Here is a 26,211-nt window from a genome sequence, read left to right on the forward strand (position 1 = left end):
GTATCTGGAAGGGGCTGTAACTTTATGCTTACACTTGTCATTTATTCTCTGTGGTGAATGAAGGATCTGAAAGATGATTTTATTAGGAGGATTGGGGAAAAAGAGGACAGATCAGGCAGGTACATACATTTATACGTATTTTGTATAATATAAGCATATGTGTAATTGGATCTAAGAGCCCTTGTGTGGAGTGAAGACAGTTCAGCTTGGATAAGATGGATTGCACTCGATGGACCCGTGTGATCCTTCAAGATCTACCCCATCAGTATATTGCTGCCTGTCTGACTGGTTTTGAACTAGGGTTGGGGAAATATAATCACCAGCACTCTCAGATTTCAGAGAAGAAAGCAGAGACTGTGGGGAAGAGGTGAGGGAAGGAAGGCTTTGTAGGAGCCAGAACAAGAGTAGGAACTCGAGGAAATGCTGGGACTTGGATGGAATGAAGGTCAGGGAGTATGACCCTTCAAAGGCTGTGGCCTCAAACAGGATCAGTAATGAGGGGCCTTGTCTCTGACCCCACCATCACCCCCAGCCTCCCTCACGATGAACACAAGGCCACTTTCTTGCTTTATTTTCAGGCTGAAACCATTGGAGATGCATACATGGTGGCTAGTGGACTTCCCATCCGGAATGGTACCCAACACGTGGACGAGATTGCCACGACGTCCTTGCACTTCCTCAGTGCCACCATCCGCTTCCCGATTGGGCACGTGCCTGAGGAGAAGGTTAAGCTCTGGACTGGCCTCCACACCGGTAGACAGCACTAAGGGCAGGTGGCCTTGTGGTCCAGACACAGCAGCAGGTAGTTCTAAATTCACATCCTAGGTCTGAGGCTTAATTTAGGAACCCTGAGAGCAAATGGTAGCATCTTCAGGGGAAAGAAAAGATTGAATTCTCTTTGCATGTGTATTTCTAGTTAGTCAGATTGCTTGGTAACAAGGACGAGCAAAGACTCCAAGGCGTTGAACCCAAATTAGGAGGAGCCCCCGAACCAGGACATTTATTTGGGCTGCTTTCCCTCCATGCCTCTGCATCAAATGCCCTTTGATATGTTCTGTTTTTGTCAAACTCATGGGCTTGTGACTTGTGCAGAAGTGACCTGTACTTGGTTTAATGCCATTCTGTTACTGTCTTGAAATGCTTGATAATTTTTGAGTGGAAGATCCCTTATTGTCATTTGAGACCGGGCCCTGCAAACGATGTAGCCAGACCTGCTCTTACTTACCCTCCACAGCTTAACTAAAATAAAACCTGACTCCTAACCAGGATGAATTACTCCCGTGTTTGTGCCACTGATGCTTTGTTTCCATCTCCAGTGCATGAATAACACTGTCATTAATTTCTGTCTTAGTCAGTTTGGTTGTTATAACAAACTACCATAGACTGGGTGGCTTAAACAGCCCACATTTATGACAGTTCTGGGGGCTGGAAAGCCTAAGGTCAGGATTCTACCATGGGGGATTCTGGGGAAGCCCTCTTCCTACGTCCTCACGGTGCAGGAAGAGAGAGAGCTCTCGTGTCTCTTTCTCTTCTTATAAGGGCACTGGTCCCATCATAAGAGCCTTCCCTCTCACGACCTCCTCTAAACCTAATTACCACCTAAAGGCCCCACCTCCTCGTCATATTGAGGTTAGAGCTTCAGCATGTGCGTTGGGGTGGGACACACAAACATTCAATCCAGAACAGTTGATTATGTTGCTTTCCACCAAAAGTCTGTGGGTTCTGTAGTTTGCCTCATTGTAAACCCTGAGGTCTATTTCCAGGCTTTGCCCCCAGAGGCTACTTCACGAATATTTATTGACTTGCTTTTGTTGACCTGATTTGCACTGTGGAGTCCCACACTTGGGAAATGCAGACTGGTCATGCACCTCTGTCCTTCCCTTTGCAGGTCCCATGGTGGCTGGCGTGGTAGGAATCACCAGGCCCAGATACTGTCTGTTTGGAGACTCTGTGAACATGGCCTCCAGAATGGAAAGTAGCAGTTTGCGTGGGTATCGTTTACAGCACTTTGCAAACACACGATCGCTGTCCCTCCCGTCCCCTATCTTTAACCAGAGAGTATTTTTAGAAGACCCATTTGCATTTTGTCTACTCTTTTCCATCTGGAGGATAAGATCATTATCCAATTCAGACAACACTGGTCACAAGCTTTGAAGATAGGTTTTTGCACTGTGTTCTCAATGGAGCCGTGTAAACACACATGACATCTCCTTCCAAGACTTTCCATCCTAAACAGCCAGGTACGCATATAGTAAGATCATTTAAATAAGGAGCAGCAGTTGGCAGACTTTTTCTGAACAGGGCCAGACAGTAAATATTTTAGGCTTTGGGGGCTATAGTCTCTGCTGCAACTATGTAACTGCTGTTGTTGTGTGAAAGCAGCAATTTGCAACATGTAAAAATATTGGGTGTGTTTATGTTCCAATAAAACTTTATTTTGCAAACACAGGTGGTGGGCAGGATTTGGCTTGTAGGTAGTAATGTGCCAATTCTGCTGTATAGTTTTGGCGATGCCAAAGAAATCTATGGCCAGGAACTCCTGGGGACATCAAATTCTTTTGCATTACAATAATTTTATTGTATTGATTATTACTAGACACATATATGCCATTTATCAGCTGAGACATTTATCAGCTGGAAAAAATAATTACTCAGTGATTTAGTTTTGAAAAGTTTAGGTTAACATTCTTTTGAATTTGTAAATCTTCCACAGTATATAAAAACACACAAGAAATCTTTTCCCCTCTTATTACTTTGTTGTCTAAGTTAATCAACTGAGTCTCAAATCCAGATTTAAACGTCTCTCTTAGCTTGTAAGTAAAGAGTTCAAGGACAAAATATGAAATTGGAAATGCTGATGTAGACTCCACACCTGACTTTAGCTGCAGTTCTGGTTACAAAGGACATTTTCAGTGGTACATCCCAGCTCTGGTACTGTCCCAGGGAGCCTGAGGACCCCAGCTGCCCTCATCCATCAGGAACACCAACTTGCATATGGACTCCGTTCCGTCTTCTGTTTCTAAACCGAATGTGTTAAAGCTTGAGCAACACCCAGCAGCATCTGAGCAATGTCTGGATGGTTGGTGATACCAGTCCACGTGTCCTAGACGTGAGAGAGGTTGTCTGTGATTTGTTTAGTGAGAGGTGCCAGCAGTCCAAGAACTTGAGCCATGTGTGTAGTGTTCCCTCCCCACAGCAGCCCTTGCCCCACTGACATCCATATGAAATTCACAACCAAGGTGATGACTAGGCTAAAACTGGTTTCTGGCAGCTCTCCGGATTCAGGTCTCTCAGAGTACTGCAGGCGCCCTGCTGGCGTTGGGAGGGTGTGATTTGCAGAAGAGAAAAAGAGAGGCACCATTCCAGTCAAGGTAAGACTGGACGAAATGCGTGCCCACCCCCCCCCACCCCATTTCGGTCCCTGAAGGAGATATTGAGGAACTTGATGGGATGAGTGAATCTCCATGCCGTGGTTCGTGGAGACCACTAAGGTCCATGTGGAGGCTCTCATGACTGTAAGGTTATCTTCCTCCAAAGAGGACTGTACAATTCCCTTAAGTGGTCAAACATGGAATCTGTGACTTTGGCTCCAACCTAGACCAACCTCTTGTGTGATGCCTCCTTTCTCTTTGCTACACTGGTCTCCTGGCTTCTGCTTGAACACCCCAGTCTAGTCTCCCACAAAAGCAACAGCAAATATAAGCCCAGGAATTATAATGTCCACATTCTTCTATTTCCCTTCTCATGAGTCTGAAGTGCCCAGGTGGAGGGGATGGAAGCCCGTTGGTTTGGGGGCACTTGGACCTCATCTGTACACATTTAAATATCTCTTCCCTTTCTCTCTGCCTTCCTTTCCATCCTGGCTTCCTGTCCATCACTGAAATGTACCATGATACCTTCTCATCTTTCTGATAAGCATTGCCCTTTCTGGGGGTGGTGGTACTCCTCTTGAGATGTTCTCAGGAGCATCTTGGAGATGCTCACAGTGGGAGTGGGGAGCGGTTACTATGACATTGGAAGTTTGAGTGGGTGTCAGGGTCCAGGGAAAGAAGTGAAAGGGAGGAGGTACCTTCAATTCCACAGTTTGCTAAGTCTGGCTCTGGCATGATGTATTTCATCAACGGACTTCAGGTAAGAGGAAGATTTTTCTAGATGTCAGCAGTGTAGACCTAGCTTTGAATCCTGTGCCACTTGTTCCTAGCTGTCTCATTTGGGGGCTTAGTTTTATCATCTGTAAAATGGGAATGGTGATACTACTGCCCTCAAAAGGTGGCTGTGAGGATTAGTTGTGAACCTGTATGTGAGGTGTTTCACTTGGTGCCCTGCTCATAGTAAGAGCTCAAGAGATTTTATTATTATTTTAAAAAGATTTTCTTTGCAACAGACTTTAGCCTCCCCTGGCCCTCACCCCATAGACCATCGCTGACTGTCCATCTAGGCTTATCAGCAAAGTCCAAGGATACGATCACGATTTCATCTATGATGAAGCTTTTCCCTCACCAAGGCAGCTCCCGCCTGATTGCAGTTCTGGCTACAAACAACGTTCTCAAGGGCGACCTGAGTTGTCTGCTGAGAGATCACGCTTGACAGGCAACCTCTCCTGCTCTGTGATTCACTAGCTCTCCTTTGCTTCCCACAGGGCAAAGGAGAGCAAACAACCTTCTGGTTGAAGGGCAAAAGGCTTCACGATCCCACTCCCCGACTTTACTGAGGATGAAGCTAAAATCCCAGAGATCTTCTGAGGTGAGTATTTTCTTCAAAATTGTTTGTGTGGTTCCAGGAAAGTCCATGGGGTGTCTTAAATATCCCCTTCAGGGGTTGTAGTTCGGGGTATTAAGTCAGTCTCCCAGTAGGGGGAGCCATCTAGCTGGCCTCCTCCGTCCACCCTGGAGTCCTGTGGCCTAGAGCAAAGGTGGAGTCAGATGAGCTGGATACAGTGAACTCATTTCCTGGGAGACCAGGGCTGCCGCTCCCAGACCAGCCAGCGAGCCTGCCTCCCCGCCAGAGGTTTCCAGCGCAATAGCTTGCGAATTTGCAGTGAGTCCAATTTCATTCTGGGAAAGGGGAAAGCTGGAGGACGAAGCCTGGGGCCAGGGACCTGCCTTTCTCTGCAAAGTGCCTCCTCCCTAACCCTTGGTGTTTATTATATTTATCAGCTAATCGGCCTGCAAGGACGTAGAGGCCCACAGCAGAAGGCATCTCAGGAATGTTTTCAGGGGCTAAAGCTCTAACTGAGGGGTGAATCGCTGAAATCCAACAGGTTCAGGCCGTCCCAGGCAGGCAGAACCCCTGCAGTCAGTGGCTGGAAGGCCTGGCCCTGAGCTCTCACTTCCTGTGAGCACTGCAGCTTCCAAATGGATCATGTCCCATTCTCAATGTATTGCTTAATTTCTTTCTTATCCATCGGCAGGACTCTTCTTCTGCCCAGAGGTGGGCAGCTGAATTCTAGGAACTTCACAGACTCCATTTTCTATGACATGATCCCATTTTCATCTTATTTATTTATTTATTTATTTTTGGCTGCCTTGGGTCTTCGTTGCTGTGCGCGGGCTTTCTCTAGTTGCAGCGAGCGGGGGCTACTCTTCATTGAGGTGCGCGGGCTTCTCATTGCGGTGGCTTCTCTTGTTGTGGAGCATGGGCTCTATGGTGTGCGGGCTTCAGTAGTTGTGGCACATGGGCTCAGTAGTTGTGGCTCACAGGCTCTAGAGCGCAGGCTCAGTAGTTGTGGCGCATGGGCTTAGTTCTCCGCGGCATGTGGGATCTTCCCAGACCAGGGCTCGAACCCGTGTCCCCTGCATTGGCAGGCGGATTCTTAACCACTGGACCACCAGGGAAGTCCCAAGGATTGAAAGCTTTTGACTGATCCTCGGAAGGAGGGAAGGTAGAGACATTTATATGAAGGGGACAGGGGAGTTACCTTAGCATGGAGACAGTGGGCCAAAAGTTATCTTCTCATGCCTCATATCTTCTTCCCTTGTTTGGGATCAGGGCTTCTGGGTGCTAAGCACTTTGTTCCATTATGAAAGGGAACAAAGCAACTTCTGCTATGGGGTCTCTTAGAGAGACTGGCCAGTTCCCACCGATCTATCCATCCATCCATCCATCCATCCATCCATCTTTATGAATATTTCATTAATTCAAAGAGCATTTATTGAGTCCTTACTCTGTGCCAGGTACCACACTGGGGGACACAAGAAAATGTGAAACTTTCTATGATCTTTAGTTCTCAGTTTAGCTGGAGAGAGGAAACATAGTAGTAATGCAACATATTGAGGACTAACAGAGGTATGTACAAAAGAGCAGAAGTAACTGAGAAATCCAATACTGTTACATTGAAAGAGAATTAGAAAATAACACACAGACGTAGGGATAGGGTGGGATATGACAATCAACTATCATTATCCCATCTTTGTATCTGTATGCAGTGTGTGTGTTTGTTCCCTTCCAGCCCTAGCCCACATGCTTACACAGTTATGTTCATATAATAAAAACTTTGTTACTTCTGCCTTTTTCATCAAACATTGTAACATAAACATCTGGCATCCAGTCACACACATGTACATAGAACATATATACACATGTGCCTACATTCACACACACACGCACATATATACATACACATGTACACGCCTATACATATATACATGCACATATACACATATAGTGAGTATATACAGACATCAACCTCTCTATATCTATCTCTACAGCTATAGCTATAGCTGTCTCTATCAATTGGTAGAGATTTATGTGCCTGTGTATACTCAGTATATATGTGTGTATATATGCATGTCTCTCTCTATATTTTGTTTCAATTACTCAAGTTGAGAGAGAGAGAGAGAGAGAGAGAGAAGATGTCTTTAGGGTTCATAATTAGGAATTTTGATAAGAGCACTTTCCTAAAATCTATATTCAGGGTTTTCTTCTATGTCAACCAAGGATACCTAAGGGAGAAAGTACCCTTTCCTCCTCCTCTAAATGTCTGTTTTATGTTTAGCACTAATGGGAGTTTGCAAGAGAGATTGTTTGGAGAGTGACTTTCTCTTCATTCCTTAGTAGAGAAGTTGTGAAACATGAAACATGCAACCAAACATCATGGGGCTGTTGACTTTGAGTTGAAGCACATGCCGTTGCTGGTGACAGACGTGAGGGCCTTAGAGACAGGGATGACCACAAAAACTTTTCCCCCAGACATTAATCATGCAAAATGGCTCTGCCTCCTTGCCTAGAAACACAATAGTGGAATTTCTGAAATGCAGCTGCAGGATAAAATGATTGAAAGCCTGTGATATATATGTGAATTTAAGAAGCTCTAGTTGTAGAAACCAGTGGGAGGGTTGAAGATTTGGCTACCAACATGATATATTTACACTGTAAGCTATAGTCATAGGTTATTTATTTTAAGGCATTTTATTTATTCCGTAGCACCACCAAGAGATACAAGATCATTAAACATTATGCTAAAACAAAGCAAAACTAGCACAACTTTGTTTTACTCTGACAGCCAAGGATTTATGATTATGGCTGTGAGTATGCTATTTAAGAGTTTTTGACTAGAACCAATGAAATATGTCTTCTGTCCTTCCTGACTACAAAAATTCTGAATATATAGGAAGAAGAGATCCCAAACTGGTTGGAGGACCAGCTTTGAGACCAGTTTCAGCTACGAGTCATTTTAATCGAGCTTATTGCTAAACATGCGCTCTGTGTCTCCAGAGGTTTGAGAACCAGCTTAATTTCCGAGTTCATTAACATGGTTGTAGGAGAACCATCAAACTACAGATCCCAAAACTTCTCAAATACATTAAATACAGAGATACAAACTGACGTGTTTTCCAATGATAAGCCCGCTAGTTGAGTCTCTACAAGACAAAGAACAGAATTTAAAGCTCAGGCTTTTCCTAGCGCATCTCAGCTTCTAGCTTCAAACCGGGGTCCTCAGTGCGTTTTCAGGGATCCGCCAATTCTCTACCAGGACCGCTTCTTTCCCTTTTTATTTGCTTGACTGTGTAAATCATTACTCTCAACATGTTCTGGATCACTGGGGTGGCAGTGCTCTCAGCATGAGAAACCACGTGATTTCACTGGCCGTTTGTTTTCATTTTATTTGCATTTGTGTTTCCGAGTTTTTGTTGGTTCCATTCGAATGGTCGTAGGTTACTGAGACAAAAAAAGATATGGGCTTGAATGTTGAAGTAAAGGCTAAATGAGGTCAGACCATTCTCTACAAATGAAGATTTCTTAGCAGAGCAGATAGAAATAGTGAGAGCCTCGGGCATCACGAGTAGGATGGGGTTGCCAAGCTGAAGAGACTCTGTCGTGGCAGTCCCTCTGAAGCATGTTACAGGTAGCAGTTTCATTTAGGCAATGCCGCATTATCATGTTCAATGAATGCTAATGTGAGTTTTAGTCTTTTTGTAGCCTGAGTCCTATTCAATTTGTAATTTTCTTTCAATCTTAGACGTTTATATCAGCTATAAAAATAAGGAGTGTATACGTATATACTGTTTATACCCATTTAAGAAAACTTATAATAAAACACCAGTTGGGTTAGCACTCACTGGGGGCTCTCGAGAATCACTTTCCTTTATATTATTCAGGTTTGAGCAAACGAATGTTTTCTACTCTGATTCCCACATCATCATTTGAAATATTAGAACCCCCGCCTGGTGGCTCAGCTCTGGTCCTTAGATAGGAATTGCACAGCCTCAAAGACAAAGGCTCCTTCGGCAAAGTTGGTTGTTCCTGTGCATTCCGTCCTCAGTACTTTAAAGTCCTCAAAATGCTCAGCTGCACTTGGTTGGGTGTGCTAGTCTTTTAAAATTAGAATAGCTTTCAAAGGAGTCCACTGCAGTCTCGACTTGACTATGGGAAAAGGAGACTCCTCTGCCGGCTGCAGGGGAGGGACGGCAGAATCTAAGAGCCACAGGAAGTCACAAGAGGAAGTGGGGCACCGAAGAAAAACAATCGCTGAAATTCACAAAAATCACTGGAACACATATTTGGCAAAGCGCTGTTCTCTGCTTCCCAACAATACGGTCTTCTGTTTGTTCTTTTTGGCAGCACAATAAATGTGAGTTTGTCATTGACAGAGGAGATGGTCTTGGGTGGAGGAACTGCAGCTGCCTGCCTGGCTCTCCCTTATAACACAGCACAAATCCCCAGCATCACGATGAGGTGATAGAGAACATCTGTGGACCAGACAGGAAAGGAGACAAACAGTTCGACAAGGAGTAAGGAGAACGCAACAAAAGAGTCAAGTCAACATAAGTGAGTCAACTCAGAGACGTTCAGTAGGTTTCCATAAAACTCTGCACATTTTGTACATAGTTTTGTTCGTCCTCTGGGATTTCCATAGCTCACTTTCATCAGTACGAAGAACCCAACAGATAAGCCTAGGATAGGGACCTCTGACAGATGGGAACCTGAACTTCGATAATACAGTGATGGTGCGTTTCACTGTAGACTCCAGATGGTGCATCTTAGAGTCTCAAACAGTTGGCTTGCATGGTTTCCTGTAATTGTGAGAGCAAATCTTACATCTGTGAGTTTGTTTATAAATAGACCTGCCTGACCCATCTTCTCGCATCATTTGGTGAGACCTTGGGTCTTAGCTGAAATGCTTCTTCCTCTAAGGTGCTTCCCGGACTGCTGTCTAAATCATTATTCGGCCCCACCCACCATACTTCATGCATATTAGGAAGGGCAGGAGCCTTGCCTGCCTTGTTCACTGCAGCAGTCACACTGCCTAGAAAAGTGCCTGGTACAGAGTCAGTAATCACAGCTGATCCTTACTGGTTGTCTGTTGCTTTCTGGGCATTGTCGTGCTCTTAGCTGTAATAGTTAATCCACACAACAACTTCTGTGTATGATATGGGCAATTATTAACCCAATTTCACAGAGGAAACTGGGGAATGCAGGAGTGGGGTCATGGCCCAAGGTCACTCAGTTCATGAGGGGCAGGGTCACAGAAGGGACTCAGAAATATTTGTTGAATGAACAGATCATTGAAAATCATGTTTTCTGAACACAGAAACCCAAGAGGCACCACCTGGTGATGTCTTTGCTTAGACTTGGTAGGGGGGTGGGGGAACCAGCTCTGCTTCATCCAGCTTGCCCCCAGCTCCTCCCTCCCTTCAGAGCTCAGGGGCTGGTTGGAGAGAGACCTCTCGACCTCCGATCCCCCCCCCAACTCATTCAGGTAAAGGCTTTGCTGGGGCCAAAGGTAAGCCTCTTTTAAAACGCACATCTGCCTGTTAAAAGCATTACCCAGAGCTGTCTCTTTTCCTTACCTGAGAAGCTATAGAGACCGGAGGATCCCCTGCCTGTAGTGAGTAAAGAAAGAATACAGAAGGTTTAAGAAAAGATCACAGAGGGAGAAGTCTCAGAGCTGCGTTCCTAAAACACAAACCTGACTGGATTCTCCCCTGATGAAACCAACCCGCTCCCATTGTCTTTAGCACAAAGTTTCTTGCAGGGTTGACAGAGGCTTCATCTCACACCATTTTCATCTCGGCTCTCTATGGCAGGGGTTGGTAAACTTTCTGCAAAGGGCGGGTGATGGTAAACTTATTCAGCTTCGCAGGCCACTCGGTCTCTATTGCAGCTACTTGACGCTGTCGAAAGTAGCTGGAGACAAGCCCCAAATGAACCAGTGTGGCTATGTCCCAACAAAACTTTCTGTATATACAATGAAGTTTGAATTTCATATAATTTTTGTGTGTTATGAAATATTGTTTCTTTTGATTTTTTTCAACCACATAAAAAGGAAAAACTGCCCTTAGCTTACAGGTCATACAAAATCAGGCAGCAGATGGGGTTGGGCTCCTGACCAGAGTTGGGTGACCATCCCCTAAAGCTCCCAGGCCTTGTCCCCCCCTTGATGTCACGGCACTCTTGAGGTCAGACTTAAAGACGACTCGCAGAGGTCCTCCCTAAGCCTGACTACGCTGAGCTGCCTACCCATCTATTCCCATAGACCCTACCTCCCCCACCCCCACTGACAGTAATTATCTCCCTTTCCCTTAGCATTTAGCATCTCCCTCCTTGCTGGGTGGTACATTCTTGAGGACAGGGCCCGTGTGGATCTCCTTTATTTCTGAAACCCCAGGGCCCACCCAGCTCCTTTACTAGTTTTGTTGACGTGCCCTGGACGCCCCAGTACGTTTCATTTTCTATTATTATTATCACCTGCACACTGTGTGTGGAAGCTCAGCACTTCCTAGTCCCTGGGGGGCATTGGAATTGAGGCCACAGACCGAACTTTTCAGGGTAGTTACCAAACCTCCTTGGTCGGGCGTGAGTTACCCACCCCCAAGGTGAGGAGACGCGTTGCAGGTAAAGGTTGTGTCTACAGGCACAACTGGTTTGGCAATTCAGTTAAAATGCTCAAACCGGCCGTGCCTGTGGACGCAGCCCAGCATGAGGGCAACCATTTGGAAAACAGAGAAGCTTACTACGGAGGGAGAGCTCGACGACCAGGACGCCCCCAGTCTGGTCCTGGAGGAGGCGTTTTCGTTTGTCACAAGTCTGGAGACCCAGGAGAAGCCGAGGGGAGAGGTGGGATGAGAAAAAAACACAGGAGAGAAAAGAGATTTTTTTTAAGAAGTCACAAAGTTGATGGAGTCAAAATTCCCCAGGCCTCAGACATTAGTTCCCTTACTGTTTTTATAACCCAGAGCGATGTATTCCATTGCTTCTCCAACTTGAGAAAAGGAAGAAATCTTTCCGTCCTTAACTCTTCAAGCTGGAACAAATCTGCATTGCATGTGGGAGGAACTGACTCCGTTTCTTTTGATGAGAAGTAAGGCTTTTACCCATAGTTACTCTCATCACTGTGATTTGAGACGTGGATACCTGCAAAATGTGTTCTGGTTCCTTTCCTTTTTTAAATGTAGTGCCAATAATAATCCTTTCATGAACAGTTAAATGTTTCTCTACTCCCTTCCCTTTCTCTGTTTGTGCTCGTAAGTGACCACTGTCTGGCTAAATGAATCAACAGAAATAGAGATTATCATCTTATTTCTGTTGGTTACTATAGGCAATGCGAGCAGGTACCCTCTTCAGAAACACTGTGTCCTTCCTCCCTGAGGTCTCCGGTCCAAATAGACTGGAGGAGGTAACAGTTTGGAATTGAACACTTTTAGATCTTCAAAGCAGTGGTTCTCAAACATGCACGCCACTTGAAGAGCTTGTTAAAACACAGATTGCTGGGTCCGCCCAGAGTGTCTGAATCAGGTGGTCTGGGGCCAGGGGGTGGGGTGGGGCACTGAGAATTTGCATCCCTAACAAGTTCCCAGGTAATGCTGAAGCAGTGTGGACCACACTTTGGAACCACTGCTCTGAGGACCAGGTTCACACCTGGTCGCGATGGAAAATTTTCTTCCACCTGAATTCATTACGCATGTTGACTGATTCTGCAGCAACTTCTTGGTGGAGGAAGCGGAGGGGAAACTGACCCTCCTGCATGAGCTACTAAACATGTCTGGGAAGCCGGGCCCTTCCTCTCACGTGGTCGGAACAGCTGTGACCTCATGTCGCGAATTCCTGCAACATCTCTCTTGTCCATCTTAAGTCTCCGAGACGGACGTTCAGGCTGGTAAGTCAAGAGCTAAAAATACCTACCTTCGACTTCCATTCAGAGCCTATTGCTACCAGCTGAATTTTGAATCTCCCTTGTCCTGTTAACTTTTTCAAAGCATCTCCATGTCTGTTGTTGCTTTCATTTTCCCTAACATTGCTCTCTGAAAAGAGAAGGACCGCCATTACTCATCATCACTCTATCTTTAAAGATGAGAAAACCAGGCTCTGGGGTTAAGTGACCTGGGCCAGACCATGTAGCTTGTTTGTGGCAGGGCAGACACGCCTGGAACGTCTGCCCCTACCCTCAGCAGCCTTTCCTCCAGTATGTCCTCACACATATCTACACTGGTCTGTTGACAATTTCCCAGGTAAAAATACAGCTTCTCAAATACCATCCCCTCACCCTCACAGCCTCAGGTAATATTCTCATTCCGGGAAGGGTGGCTCACCACTGGGCAGGAGAGCTTCTCACTGTCACAGATGAAAGTCTCACAGTGTAACCACACCTTGGACAATTTGGGGATGTTCTGGAACCGGAAAGCATTGAATTGGAAGGTTGCCCTGTGGCCTTTCCCATTCTCATACACGATGACTGTTTCATCCGTAGGGCAGCTGGAGCACACGCGGTCGGGGGAGGCAAGGGGGAGAGACAAGGTCATCTCATGAACTCTAGCAAGGGCGTCTGAGGCAAAGTCACGCACGGCCTCCCCTGGGCTGTTACACAGCACATTATCCTTCTGAAGCACTGTAGCAGCACCTCACTTATCCTCATTTCTTTGGGGACAGTTGGAGGAGCTATGAGACGGCTGTGACCATCCCCATTCTACAGATAGAGTATAGCAAGGGTGGAGCAACTTACGAGAAGCCACACATCTGGAAGTTACCACATCTCTGTCCCCAAGAAATGAAATCCCCCAGACAATGTCCTCTCCTCTGGAGGACTGGGATACGTACAGACTCCCCGCATATGTCCAAAATAAAGATGGTGGTGCTGGGAACGGCATTTCCCAAAGTGCTCTCGCAGCCACCTAGGCCCAGGTCACACCCAACATATTGCTGTGTGTGTATTGTGAGGTTTTGCCACCGGGAATTTGAATTTACATTGTACTATTTAAGCGCTATATCTATTCTATTATATAATTACCTTTGTAAAGATATTTTTAATATGAGCACAGAAAAAAATGGCTGGAAGGATACCATTTAAATGTTAACACTGGCTATTATGGACAGCTTTTGTTTTCTTTTTTCACCTTTATGTTTTTGGTTTTTTTTTTAATTCTCTATAATGAGAGTGTAATATTTGGGAAGTTTCAAAGTCCCAAATGTACAACTGCAGTAAAAGAAAAAATAATGACATAGATGGGCATTTGTCAAAACCAATTGTTCTCACCTGGGGGTCGTTTTGCCCCCCAGGGGAAATTTGACATGTGGCTGTCATGACTGGGGGGAAGATACTCCTGACACCTAGAGGGTAGAAACCAGGGATGCTGCAGAATGCCCTGCAGGGAACAGGACAGACCCCACAACAGAGAATGATCCAGCCCCCAAAAGTCAACAGTGTGGAGACTGGGAAAGCCTGGTTTAAGCCCAATACCTTTTCATTTACCAAGCTCATAGGATTCCCTACGTAAGTGCCAGACAGTCAGCCAGGTTGGGAACAGACACAGTGGTTCTCGGGAATGTACAGCGAGACCCACAGAGTGTGAGGGCCAGTATGCAGGTGACAATGAGCTCCAGAACCTGTCCTCTACGGAACAGAGGTCTATGGGTTCAAAAGCTAAAGACCAGTGGACAGCACCTCAGTGGAACCCGAAGTTCATGCCCCGCCTGGCGTGTTTCTCTGACTCTATCGTCCTTCCAACTCAACACACACACTAGGGAGCAGTGCAGTCGCCCCAGGGAAACTTCATGGTGGACCCTCCCCCATCCCAGTCCATCAGAACCAGACATTAGGGGCCAAATCAGAGGTAGGACGGAGGGGCTGTTAACTCTGAGAGTGAGTGAAACGAGCCATGAAAACTGCACCTTATATCTGGACCAGAGCCAGAAGCTGGGATCTGTTTGTGGTGGCCTCTGAGTAGTGACAAGAGCTAGGGGCATTTTCTGAGCTGTGAAACAAGACTCTTGAAGGATCATTCGGTCATTAAACCCGAGATCCTTGTACGAACTCAAGACTAAGTCTTTAAAATAGCTCCTGGCTGCTGGAGTGTCCGGGTACGGTGTCAGACAGTGGGAACAATATAAAGCAGAGCTTTGCTGGCGGCAGGAAGGAGGCAAGTGACAGGCAGGCCTAGATGCCTTGGCACTGCTGCCTCTTGGCGCTGGCTGTGGCACCTGTCCCTCCGTGACAGGTATCTCGGGATTGTGGAATGCCCACGGGGAAGCTTTCACACCATCATCACTTCTCCACCTGAGATCAAAATTCCTATTCTAATATCTCCAGGCTTTCTTGAAAACTGGGTTTTCCTTCCAAAGGGCCTGGTGTGAACCAAAACCATCTGGGAGGTTATGGGAGTGGCCTTTCTAATTCTCCCCTTTGACACTGGTCTTCGTGCAATTATCTCCAACCTCAAGGGGCCATTTCGGTTAGGCAGTATTTGCAACTAGGTCAGGGTGTCTTTAATTTGGCTGTGCTTAAATGCAGAGTCCCAGGGTTCACCTAGGGACCTTCTGATGTTGTAGGTTTACAACGTGTCTGCATGCCTAGCAGATACCCAAAGGAATTCCTGTGCACACTAGAGTTTGAGGACCACTTGTAGTGACTACCCCAAAGCCACAAGCATTCCCTTTTCTGCCACATGACACATCCACTAGGTGTGCAGGGGCACTAGAACTATCTGAGGAGATGATTCCATGGTGTGGCAGAAGGCTTTGCCCTTGTGTGGCTATTGGTTGAGAGAGGTTCCCAGTGCCTCTTGGTAATTTCAAGGTCCTTATAGGTCAGTAATTTATTTCAGAATCTCCCTGAGGTCATTTGATTTGCACCATCATCAACAGAGCCTAAATGAATCATTCAATGACAGATGTGAAATAAGGACCCAAACTAAGCTCCCATCTCTGCAGGAAGATGGGTTGCTTGGGTGTGGGCCTTGCTGGCCTGTCCTACCCTGTGTTATCAAGAGATAACGCTGCCCAGATCATCCATCCCTTTACTAGCTTAGACTCTGGGTAAGTTTCTGAACTTATCTGTGCCTCAGTTTCCTCATGTATAAAATAGTGATTGTTATACTACCTACTCTATAGGAAGTTTAATGAAATTGAAATAAATTAGTATTTGCAAAGCACCTACCTAGAGTAATGCCTGGTATGTTGTAAGGGCTGTATAAGTGTTTGTTAAATAAAAATAGATAAAGATCCAAAGTGGCTTCACCTTTGCTATCTTATCATCTTTGTCCCTGGCGGCAGTGTTTACTCAGCCCTGATGGTTCCAGTGTAACTGGTCTGCTTTGGTTTGGGGAATGGCCTCTTCTGTGTTCACTGTTTGTGTGGATGACGCCTGAATCTCTAGTCTAACTCATCCTCATCCTTTTCCAAAGTTACAATTCTAAGTGCTTCTAGACAATTGTCATCTCAAGGTCAATATGTCATCCCTGAACTCAAGGAGAATCCAAACTCCCTTATCCAGAACCCCTCTTCCCTAGGAGCCTATGACAAACAACTTCTCATCTTCACAATTCACAGTGCAGCAGCATTCTTTATCACATGTTCCTCATTGTGCCCTGTCCTTCCCTCTACCATATCCAATTGGTTGCTAAATTTTTATTGCTTCTCCCTCCCTTGGGTGATGTTGGATGACCTTCTTTCCACTCACTTAGCTACAGCCTTGATTCAGGTCTTATCACTTTCGGCACTAGAGCTGCCACAGCCTCTAATCTGGTCTTTCTACTCCCATGTTCTGTTTCTAACCACCCTGTGTGTGATTTCCAGAATCACATTTCTATACTATAATCCCATTACTTTAGTCCTCTACTCCAAATTTTAAGAACTCCCCGTTACCTATGAAATTATTAGTAAATAAAAACAATGCTATTATTAAAATTGATTGAATACCAGCTAGGTACTATGTACTAAGCTTTTTACATGGATATCTAAGTTAGTTCTCATCAGGGTTCTGATGTCAGATTGATTAGGTTTGACCCCAACCTGCCCACTTCCCCATAAACACACACACACACTAACTATGTGACATTACTTAACCCCTCCTGTGCCTCAGTTTTCTCATCTGGAAAATGGGGATGATAGTAATAATACCTACCTGTTGTAAGGCAAATGAGTTAGCATATGATAAAGCTCTCAGAACAGAACCTGGAACCTAGAAAGCACTATGTTAGTGATTCCTGGTATCTGTATTCAGTCTGGAAGCACAGGGGAAGTCACTGATGTGACCCCAACAGGCTCCGCCTCTTCCTTCCAAGCTGTCCCAAGCCAGAGCAGCCCTGGACCTACCGAGCCCCACCTCTCAGCCCTGTGGTCCCGAGAGCCGTACCTACCCCTTGCTGATCAGCTGCCACTGCAAGGGATACATGAAATCAGCCGAAGGTGTGGCCCAGCAGCTGTTCAAAACCACTTTAAACCTGGAAATGAAACAAAACTCATCACTGTGAGCTAGGGAGTTGTATGCCTAGAAACTTCGGGAGATTAAAACGCCTCTGGGCTGTTTTTGTTTGGTTTTTTTTTTCTCTTCTTTGTATTTATAAATACAAACATTAAGAACACACACTTACCTAATGCTTAACCCTTTGGCTTCTACTCCTGCAAACAGATCTGAACCGATTTCGTATGTCTCCAGGGTAAAAGGCGCTTCCCTCTTAATGGTGAACTTGGCATTCTTTGGAAGGAAATTGACACCGGGCGTTATGATCTGTCAGACTGAGCAGTTGGGTCTGACAGGAGCAGATGAATCGGGACGGGAGGGGGGAGGAACAACCCAAAGGCACAGGCACATGAGACCACAGTGAGACCCGCCGGGACCAGAGAGGCTGTACCTCCTAGGATGCTGGTGCCACCTTAGAAGGGATGAGGACATCACATGTACGTCCAGGAGACTGCACTACATAGAGACCCAAATCACAGACCGCCGTCCCCAGTGTAGCCAGAGGTGCTTCTCCTGGCCCCATCTCCCGGGAACCAAGAATTGGAATATTGGATAATACCTCCACTTGCAGGGAAGCTTCCTGATTATGTTACATAGTGGAGCACAGAATCTGCACACTTAATTCAATTTCTGAAGCAAAACGCTTTTAAGGGACAGTTTCTCCACTTCTCACCTGACAGTGAGGCAATACTCCGTGTGATTTCCCCCTACTTTCTTTGTAACGTGAAAATTAGGGACCTATGTCCAGATAGCTTACCCTTTAGTACCCGGACAGTTTATTTTGGCAAATTCTGGGCTCTGCCTTTTAACGGGGGCATTAACCCAGGAAATCATACAGAGAAGAGAGTCACTAGGATGATAATGGACCATCAAGAATGGGACGATGTTTAGTTTGGGGAAGACAAGCTTGAGCCAGTTGAAGGACCATCAGTAACATGTAGTATCGTTTCAGAGGACAGAACCAGGACCAGTGGGCCGGAGTTCGGAATGTCAGATTTCATGACATCAGATTTCACATGCTGACCTAACATGAGAAGGTCCAACTTGCCATTGCCCTTGGAAGAGGTGGGGTACCCATCCCTCAGCAGCCTTGCAGAAGGGTTTTGGGCATTGGGTGGAAGGTCAAGATTAATCACCTCTGAGGTTTGTTCTGACTCTGGAAGTCTATGATTTTGGTCTCTATTGCTTGCCTTCGTTCCATCCCAAGCTTTGGCATTTGTCTCTGTCTAACTAAAAGGAATAGTCAATACCATTTTGATTGAATAGAAGGCAACCTAATCCCACTCTGACATTGATGTTCAACCCTATAAAGGTAACAGTGCTGGTGCTAGGAGTTCTCAGTTTCCACTTTAAACAAGGTCAAAGCATACAATTGTGAGAATGACTATTTCCTCGGGCATTTACTTTGCTGCCAGGCACTGTGGAAAGGGTTTTATAAGGATTATTTCATTTAACCCTCATAACAAACCTCTCAGATAAGTGCTATTATTATCCCCACTTAACAAATGCATAGGTGGAGGCCCAGAGAGGTTAACTAACTTGTCCAAGGTCACACAACTAGTAAATGGTGGAAACTGGCTTCAAACCAGTGGTCTGATGTCAAGGCCTATTTTCTTAACCACAGTGCTAGGCTACTTCTGCAAGTTGACTACCTTCCTTTATTTCGGATTGGGAGTCAAAATAACTTTACCGAGAATACCAACCACGGACCATTGGCAGAATTGAGTGGAAGCGGGTAGAGAGAGAAAGAGGAAGCATGCTGGGTAGAACTGGTGGCTTTGCAGCCTGGCATTTGAAGCTCTCAGAATCCTAAGCAACTAGCAGAGCATTCATTCTATTGTGCCACGCAGGGCACAGCTCGGTCTCTGGTAATTTGATGGAAATATATGCAGCGAGCAGCTGTTACTTCAGAGACACACAAGAATGCTCTCAAAGCAGAAGAAGGGAGGAGAAGAAAAATACCAACCTCATGGGTAAGGCACAGGAAACCGAGCCCATTGTGGGAATGTTAATCAGTACCAAAGTCTCGGTTATAACCTCAGAGGCCCCTCGTTGCCAAGGTTTGTTTGTCCTATAAGGGTCTTGGTGGGCCCTAGGGAAGGCCTTAGCCTCATTTCTACCAGTTCAAGGAAGCAGTCTGTCTAGCCATCTAGAGGATGGTCTGGGTGATGCTGGGGACAGGCTTCCTAATTTTTGTTTTTTCTTAAAAAAGTTATAAGATTTGATATTTCTGTCTGAAACTTAGCTCCGCATAACTGATGGTGGATGATGACTTCTGACAATCGTGGTGCCTTTCCATTTCCAACTGTTGTAAAACCTTCATAGGGTCATATCTATAATTTTATCTGGCTAAAGCAACAATCATGTATTTCCAGACAGGGGCTCAGTAGTAAAGACAGCCTGTCATCAGGCTGTCCCCTGAGTCTGTTGTCAATGTGTGAAGCTTATTTTCCTCTCTGGATAACCTTCAGCAGTTACTACAGTGCTTTTGCCATCCTTTCTTCACCCTGGTGATCCACACTGTTTTAACCCCCCTGATTATAGGTCAAGGATTGTATGGAATTTCCTTTTCTCAGGACTTAACCACTAGTGGTGTGTAGCCTGGGGCCGATCTAGGTTTTGTGGGACCTTGAAGCTTATTTAGAGAGCCCTCTTTAATTAAAAGAATCAAAACTTTGAATACAAAATTAGACCCAGGGCCTTGAAAAGGGCCTGTGGAAGTGAGGGGTCATGAAACTTAAGTAACTCCATTCCCTGCATAGTAAGTTTGCCTTGTAGACTAATGTTAGGGGACCTTGTTCCAGACTGGGTACTGCTCTGGACCACCTGTGGGATCTTGGACAGATCGTTTCCTCGCTGGGTTTCAGATCCTCAGCTATAAAATGGACTAGGTTATTCTAGGATCCCTTCTAGCTCTCACCTTCTGAGTTCAGCAAGATTAATAGCTTCCAGGGAGCTGGTAAAGCAAGTTCAAAGAGTTCAAGGTCAGTGGAGTTCCAGGTAGTATAGTTGTTTCCTTTGCAAAATGAATGGGTTGTACATGGTGGCCTCTAAGGCTATCTTCAGTTCTAATGTTGGAAGTAAAGGTTTCTATTCCTGCCTGCATTTTCCTTTAGCCAGCTGGGCCATTTCCTATACGCATGTCCCCTCACTGAAAGCTGCAGGTCTAAAAAACAGAGCACCCCATCTAAACAGGAGGGCAGCTGGGCTAATGGCCATTGCATATTTAGTTTCTCTGGAGAATTTTATTCTTAGTGCCTTTAGCTTTGATGTCAATGTAGGCAGCATGTCCAAATTAGACAAAGAGGAGGCCCACTAAGTAAAGGGCTTTGGAGACCAAAGAACTAGGCGGCAGCAGCCAACCCCAACCTCTCCCCTTAGCCCTGTCCCAGGTAGAAGCTCACTCGTCTGTGCCGATGTTTTAACAAGAGCTAGATCCTAAATATAAATCTCTGGAGGGGGTTGTGGTGGAAACTGATCTTGATTAAGAATTAGACCTTGGCTGTCTTTATTGCCTATTGACCTTTGATTTCTCTTATCTCTATTTTCTCATCTGTGAAATGGGAAGATTGCCCTTTTTCCTCTGTGGCACCTTTCCTTTCTTCCATCCAGTCTATGAATCTGAATGTCTGCTGCATCTAGTCTTTAAAGAGGCTTAAAACTAGAACAAAGCTTACGTCTCAGTTCAAATTCAAGAATGGGGGTCTGCATACGGCTTAGAGGAGAACAAATGCTGAGGAAGCATCCCATCATCTCCTAGAAAGGCCCCAGGGTAGCAGTGGAGCCCTGGAGACCACTTACAGTGTAGAAGTTGAGAGACAATTGGCTTTCAAATGTGCCCATGCTCCCGTTCTTCACATGAACAGTGGCCACTCTGAAAAGGGGAGAGAATTTTGCATAAGGACTGAAACATGCCTGGTTGACAGGGACTGCAGAGCACACGCAAGGCAGCCCGCCCTCTGCTCTCTGAGCAGCTTACCTCTGGTCAAAGGCAGCCTGGTTCACCAAGTAGGTGGAGTGGTAGGAGCAGGAGAAAGAGTAGTTCACAGGCTGGTTCTTTACGATCACGGTGCTGTCATTGGAAACAATGTGGTTGTAGAAGTGGTAGATGGGGGGCTTGTACTGGAGAAAGAAAGAAGGCGGTTAGGGTGGCCCTGTACCCCCATGATGTGAATGAGGCCTCTTGGATAAATGACTGAAGATGTTTCAGAAAAAAGCCCAGGGCTTCCCTGGTGGCACAGTGGTTGAGAGTCTGCCTGCCGATGCAGAGGACACGGGTTCATACCCCGGTCCGGGAAGATCCCACATGCCGCGGAGCGGCTGGGCCCGTGAGCCACGGCCGCTGAGCCTGCGCGTCCGGAACCTGTGCTCCGCAACGGGAGAGGCCACAACAGTGAGAGGCCCGCGTACTGGGGGGAAAAAAAAAAGAAAAAAGAGAAAAATGCCCAATGGGGAGACATGAATGTCTGCCATTGATATAGCATCCACTCTTGTTTGTAGGTGAGCTGATAATTTTTGTAAAGAGATCTTAAGTCTGTTCAAGATTGTTTATAATAATCTTATAATAATCTAAGTTGAATGTTGTACACTTAAAAAAAATCCATATACCCATTGGGCTTCTGACCGAAATGGACTGGCTCAGGAACCTCTATCTCCTAACATCAACTTTTAATTTACTTTCCCCTGTCCAAGTAATCTTATGTGACACCTTCACTACCTCCCATCTCTAGAACGTTACTGCCTGGTTCTTTGCTCTTTCCCTCTTCCAATCATGAGCACTATTTCTGAGTTTCTTTCCTCTGACTTGTTGGACTTTAAAATCACCAAATATTAGAGTTAAAAGGGATCTTGAACGGTCACTTGAGAAGTGATCTGCCTAAGACTGCACATATGATTTCTAGTTCATTTTACCAGGATATTCAAAGACATGATGTTTTTGTTAATCATGCCCATGACTCTTCTCCCTAAATCCCTGAATCCTTGTGGGACCTTTAGGAAGAGGAGGAAGCCCCAGGAGCTGAGACCCGATAGATGTACCATCTCCTTCAGTCAAGGCCGTATGAGTTCTAGACGTCAGCCAGAGCGTCAGAAGACCTAGGCTCCCTTCATGACTATATCTCTACTGGTTCTGTGGCCCCGAACTAGTGGCTTTGCTGGGAGGTCTCAGATTTCTCCTCCATCCCATAAGGATACTTGGCGAGAGGATGTCTGTGGTTCCTTTTAATTCTGATTACCTGTCCTGGGTACTTCACAAGACCCAATTACGGGTTGTGTTATACTTTGGTCACTCCTTTAAGATGCCTTCCATTATCTTTGTATTTTTTGGCCACGCCGCGTGGCATGTGGGATCTTAGTTCCCCGACCAGGGATTGAACCCGTGCCCCCTGCAGTGGAAGCACAGAGACTTAACTGCTGGACCACCAGGGAAGTCTCTAAGATGCCTTCCACATGCACCCCTTTGTCCCCACTTCCAAGTCTCGGGCAGAGGATGGCTCACCCATCCAACTCAGGAAGGATGGCAGCCGTGAACATGTGCTCGGAGCTCCAAGTGAGGTGGAGGTGGGAAATGTACTTTGTTCTACTCACGGACGGTGGCTTAGCTGCTCAGGCAGTGAATTAGGAGAGTAAAATTTAAATCCAAAGAGTCGCCTAAACTAGACAGAAGAAAAGAATTCAAAGAACACTAATATCTCAGGAAATTTGGGAGTTGGGACTGACTCTTAAAAAGAAAGTGGTGAATTCTGAATCTTTTTAAGGGTGGACAGGAGATGTCTCATTCTTGGGCCCAGTTGCCTCCTCTTAGCAACTCCTCCACGTGTGGCCTGGTCTTACCTCGGACTGGGTTCCACAATAGGACTTGTTTTTAGGTGACAAATCTGGGATGACAAATAGGTAGTAACCTGCTTCGTGGACCCCATTGTAACATAGCCCGCCAAGCGCCAGCTGGTGCACTTCCCATCCATAGGGACACTCTGGGATTTTGGCGATGATTGTTTTCGGATAACAAAACACAAGAATGACATCTGGAAAGAGGAGAGACCTGGTCTGAAATCAGATCTGGTAACATCTACATATGGTGGGCTCCTGTTACAGCTGAGCATGCAAAGCAGTTAGTTAAAAATACTTTCCCCACTCTTCTTCATGAGCTGTGACGAAAGTTTTCCCCCAACTTCAGTCACTGAAGTTCCACTTTTACAGTTTTTGAAACCTCTGTGTAATATCTGCATTATTCTTAATATGTATTCAAAATTGGTCCACTTTTAAGCTTTAACTTATTTTAAGGAATGTATTTTTGAAACCAGATTCAATGTATTTTCATATTTATATTTCCAATATGTATATATATTTTCAATCCATTCAATCTGGTTTCATATATATATGAACATCCCATGTAACGAGCCTATAAAATTTTAAATGTCCATTTATGCACAATGCCATGAAACAGTAATTTATGGCACAGGACAGAAAAGCAGTAGTCAAATAGAAAATGGGAAAAAAATGTGAAGATTTTATCTATTTGTTCATCTATTTAGCAGCCTCTAATTTTTAAAAAGTGTAACTTTACCCAATAGATTTGTACTTTCTGTGGGAAAAACCGGATGGGCATTGGGGTGCTTAAGCGCTTCTACTTGGCTGCAGTATTGCATTTTCCTAACAATAGAAGCACAGGGCTATGAACTCTGCGAAGGGAAGTGCCAGGAAAAGTTCCTTTCCAGGAAAATGGGCCACAGCACCAGAGCATACCTGCTTTATTTGGAGCGCAAGATCTCGCAGAGGCTTCTGCAAAGACAGCCAACAGGACGAAGGCCCTCATCACCATTGCTTTTGCCAGGTGGCCAAGTCAAGCTGGCCAAACGTTCACGGTCCTGACAGGGCCCGAGCCTCGATCATTCTAGGTCAGAAACACGAGCGAGAAATTAAAATCAAGGGTGAGAACAAAGCAGCACATACAGAGGAGATGGATCACGCGTCTCGTTTCTAACGGCTCTTCGTCTGCGTTGGGAGGCAAAACATGGGGCTCATACCACAGAGAGTGTCAATTTCACACGCGGCTGCTCGAGTTCCCGACTGTTTCATTCTCTCCGGCTGGAGGCTGCCTCTCAGATGCTCCCCAAATCTCTGTTCCCAGTCCTAGCTCGACTTTATATAAGCAGAGGGTGTAAAAGAAACCGGCTCCAGATAAACCACAATGAACATGCATTATCCACTGTGGGGAGGAAATAAAAGGCAACCTTGCACGATAATCCGATGGGAAGCTCAGTTACGGCCACTTGAGGCTAATTTCTTTTACTTCACAGAGTTGGGGAACCTTTTTTTTTTTTTAACTGCTTTTTAAACCAGGGGTGGAATAAAAAGTTGAATTTTTTCCTCCTCATACAAAAATAACTCTGATTGGAGACAAACCAATTTCTGCATGGTTACAGGTGACAGTTTTCTTTTTTTACATCTTGCTTTCTTTGGTTTATTTCTTGCTTTCTTATTTTTATATGCAGGCTATCTAAACTGAATTTAGGAAGACAAGTTCAGCAGTGGTACACTGGATACTAAACAAAAAAAATAGGCTGTGTTCATGCAAACATGTTAAAGATTTTTTTCTCTAATATCTTATAATAAGCTCCAAACTTCTAGAGTTTCATCTTGAAGTTCATCAGAACTTCATTCGGAAATACAACTTTTGATTGTAGACCCCCTAGGTTTCTAAAGTTTTTTTAGTCTCCCAGAGCGGTGATATTGGGAGAAGGAACTTAGAAAGGCAATCTTTCTTTAAAAAAATTTTTATTTGTTATGGAAGTATAGTTGATTTACAATGTTGTGTTAGTTTCTGGAGTACAGCAAAATGATTCAGTTTTATGTATATATATATGTATATATATATATGTACATATATATGTATTCTTTTTCATATTATTTTCCATTATGGTTTATTATTGAATATAGTTCCCTGTGCCAGATGGTAGGATCTTGTTGTTCACCTATTTTATACGTAGTAGTGTGTATCTGTTAGTCCCAAACTCCTAATTTATGCCCCCTACACCCCCTTTTCCCTTCAGGAAGCACAAGTTTATTTTCTATGTCTGTGTGTCTGTTTCTGTTTTGTAAATAACTGGTATCATATTTCGGATTCCACATATAAGTGGTATCATATGGTATTTGTCTTTCTCAGAGAGGCAATTTTATGATTCAATTCTTAGTCACCAAACAAGATCCCACCAAAAACAGCAGATAAAATGAGGCTCCTGGGAAGTTTCCAAATATATTCCCTAGGAATTTTTAGTACCCAGAAATTTAAGAATGAAAAATAAGGGCTCCTTTTAGTTTTGTTTTTTAGAGGAAATGGACTCTTTTGTCAACCAACTGAGAGCATTTGGTACAGAAGCCACTACATTACGCTTTTTGAGAGACATGTAAAAAGTGTAGAAAAATACCCTGCTTGTGGGAGTTTATAATGTAGCTGAGAAGGTAAATTGTACACAGTGACTCAGAGTTAGAATGCCATGTTAAGTCACTGTTCCACTACTGACCACATTTTCTTAGGTTTAAGATACATGTCTCTCTCTCCAAGTGCATATAATTTAATGTCTCAGAAACTTTGGGATGTGTCTTATAAGCAATATGTATACACAGTATGGTAGTTTCCTTATATCCTCAAAACCTATTGTTAAATCAATGGCATGCCTTACAACGATGATATTTAAGAACTAAGGAAATAGCCATATGGCAAGCCACGAAAGATTTCTGTGACTCACTTTCCTTCTCTGTAAATGGAAGCCACAGCCCTGAACTCACCTCACGGGGTGGGAGAGCAATGATGTGAAGGCTCTTGTAAACTGTAAAGTGCTAGGTAAAGAAACAGATCACACGAAGAGACAACTAACAATTTCTGGCAACATGTATGTGTCCCTGAGTTGTTTTTCTTTTCCTCGGAAGTACCACGAACTGCCCATTGTAGATTCATGCTACATGAGACATATCTATATTGTGTAACACATATGCAATGAATATATTTTATAGATAAAGACCAAATGGGCTGGAGAGGG

General features: G+C 44.9%; 2 protein-coding genes across 2 annotated transcripts in view; one reads left to right on the forward strand and one right to left on the reverse strand.

The window, feature by feature from the left end:
• Window positions 1-4,742, forward strand: part of LOC307175168 (guanylate cyclase 2G-like) — a gene marked incomplete at both ends in the record, with an annotated part of 38,546 nt that extends 33,804 nt beyond the window's left edge. Inside the window, 6 exon segments of the mRNA XM_079900033.1 lie at window positions 579-753; window positions 1,889-1,987; window positions 3,272-3,339; window positions 3,342-3,371; window positions 4,640-4,677; window positions 4,679-4,742. Coding sequence (XP_079756159.1) covers window positions 579-753; window positions 1,889-1,987; window positions 3,272-3,339; window positions 3,342-3,371; window positions 4,640-4,677; window positions 4,679-4,742 — 474 coding nt within the window.
• A 4,396-nt stretch (window positions 4,743-9,138) lies between these two features.
• TECTB (tectorin beta) lies at window positions 9,139-23,993 on the reverse strand (the record flags this gene model as incomplete). Its single annotated transcript, XM_079900767.1, has 10 exons — window positions 9,139-9,188; window positions 10,290-10,322; window positions 11,454-11,526; window positions 13,029-13,191; window positions 17,070-17,153; window positions 17,304-17,407; window positions 20,975-21,047; window positions 21,153-21,295; window positions 23,006-23,196; window positions 23,918-23,993. The coding sequence occupies 10 exons, from the start codon at window positions 23,991-23,993 to the stop codon at window positions 9,139-9,141; spliced, it is 990 nt and encodes a 329-aa protein (XP_079756893.1).
• Between the last annotated feature and the right edge of the window lie 2,218 nt (window positions 23,994-26,211).

This window comes from Stenella coeruleoalba (genome assembly GCF_951394435.1).
Source record: "Stenella coeruleoalba genome assembly, chromosome: 16".
In the NCBI taxonomy this organism is placed as follows: domain Eukaryota; kingdom Metazoa; phylum Chordata; class Mammalia; order Artiodactyla; family Delphinidae; genus Stenella; species Stenella coeruleoalba.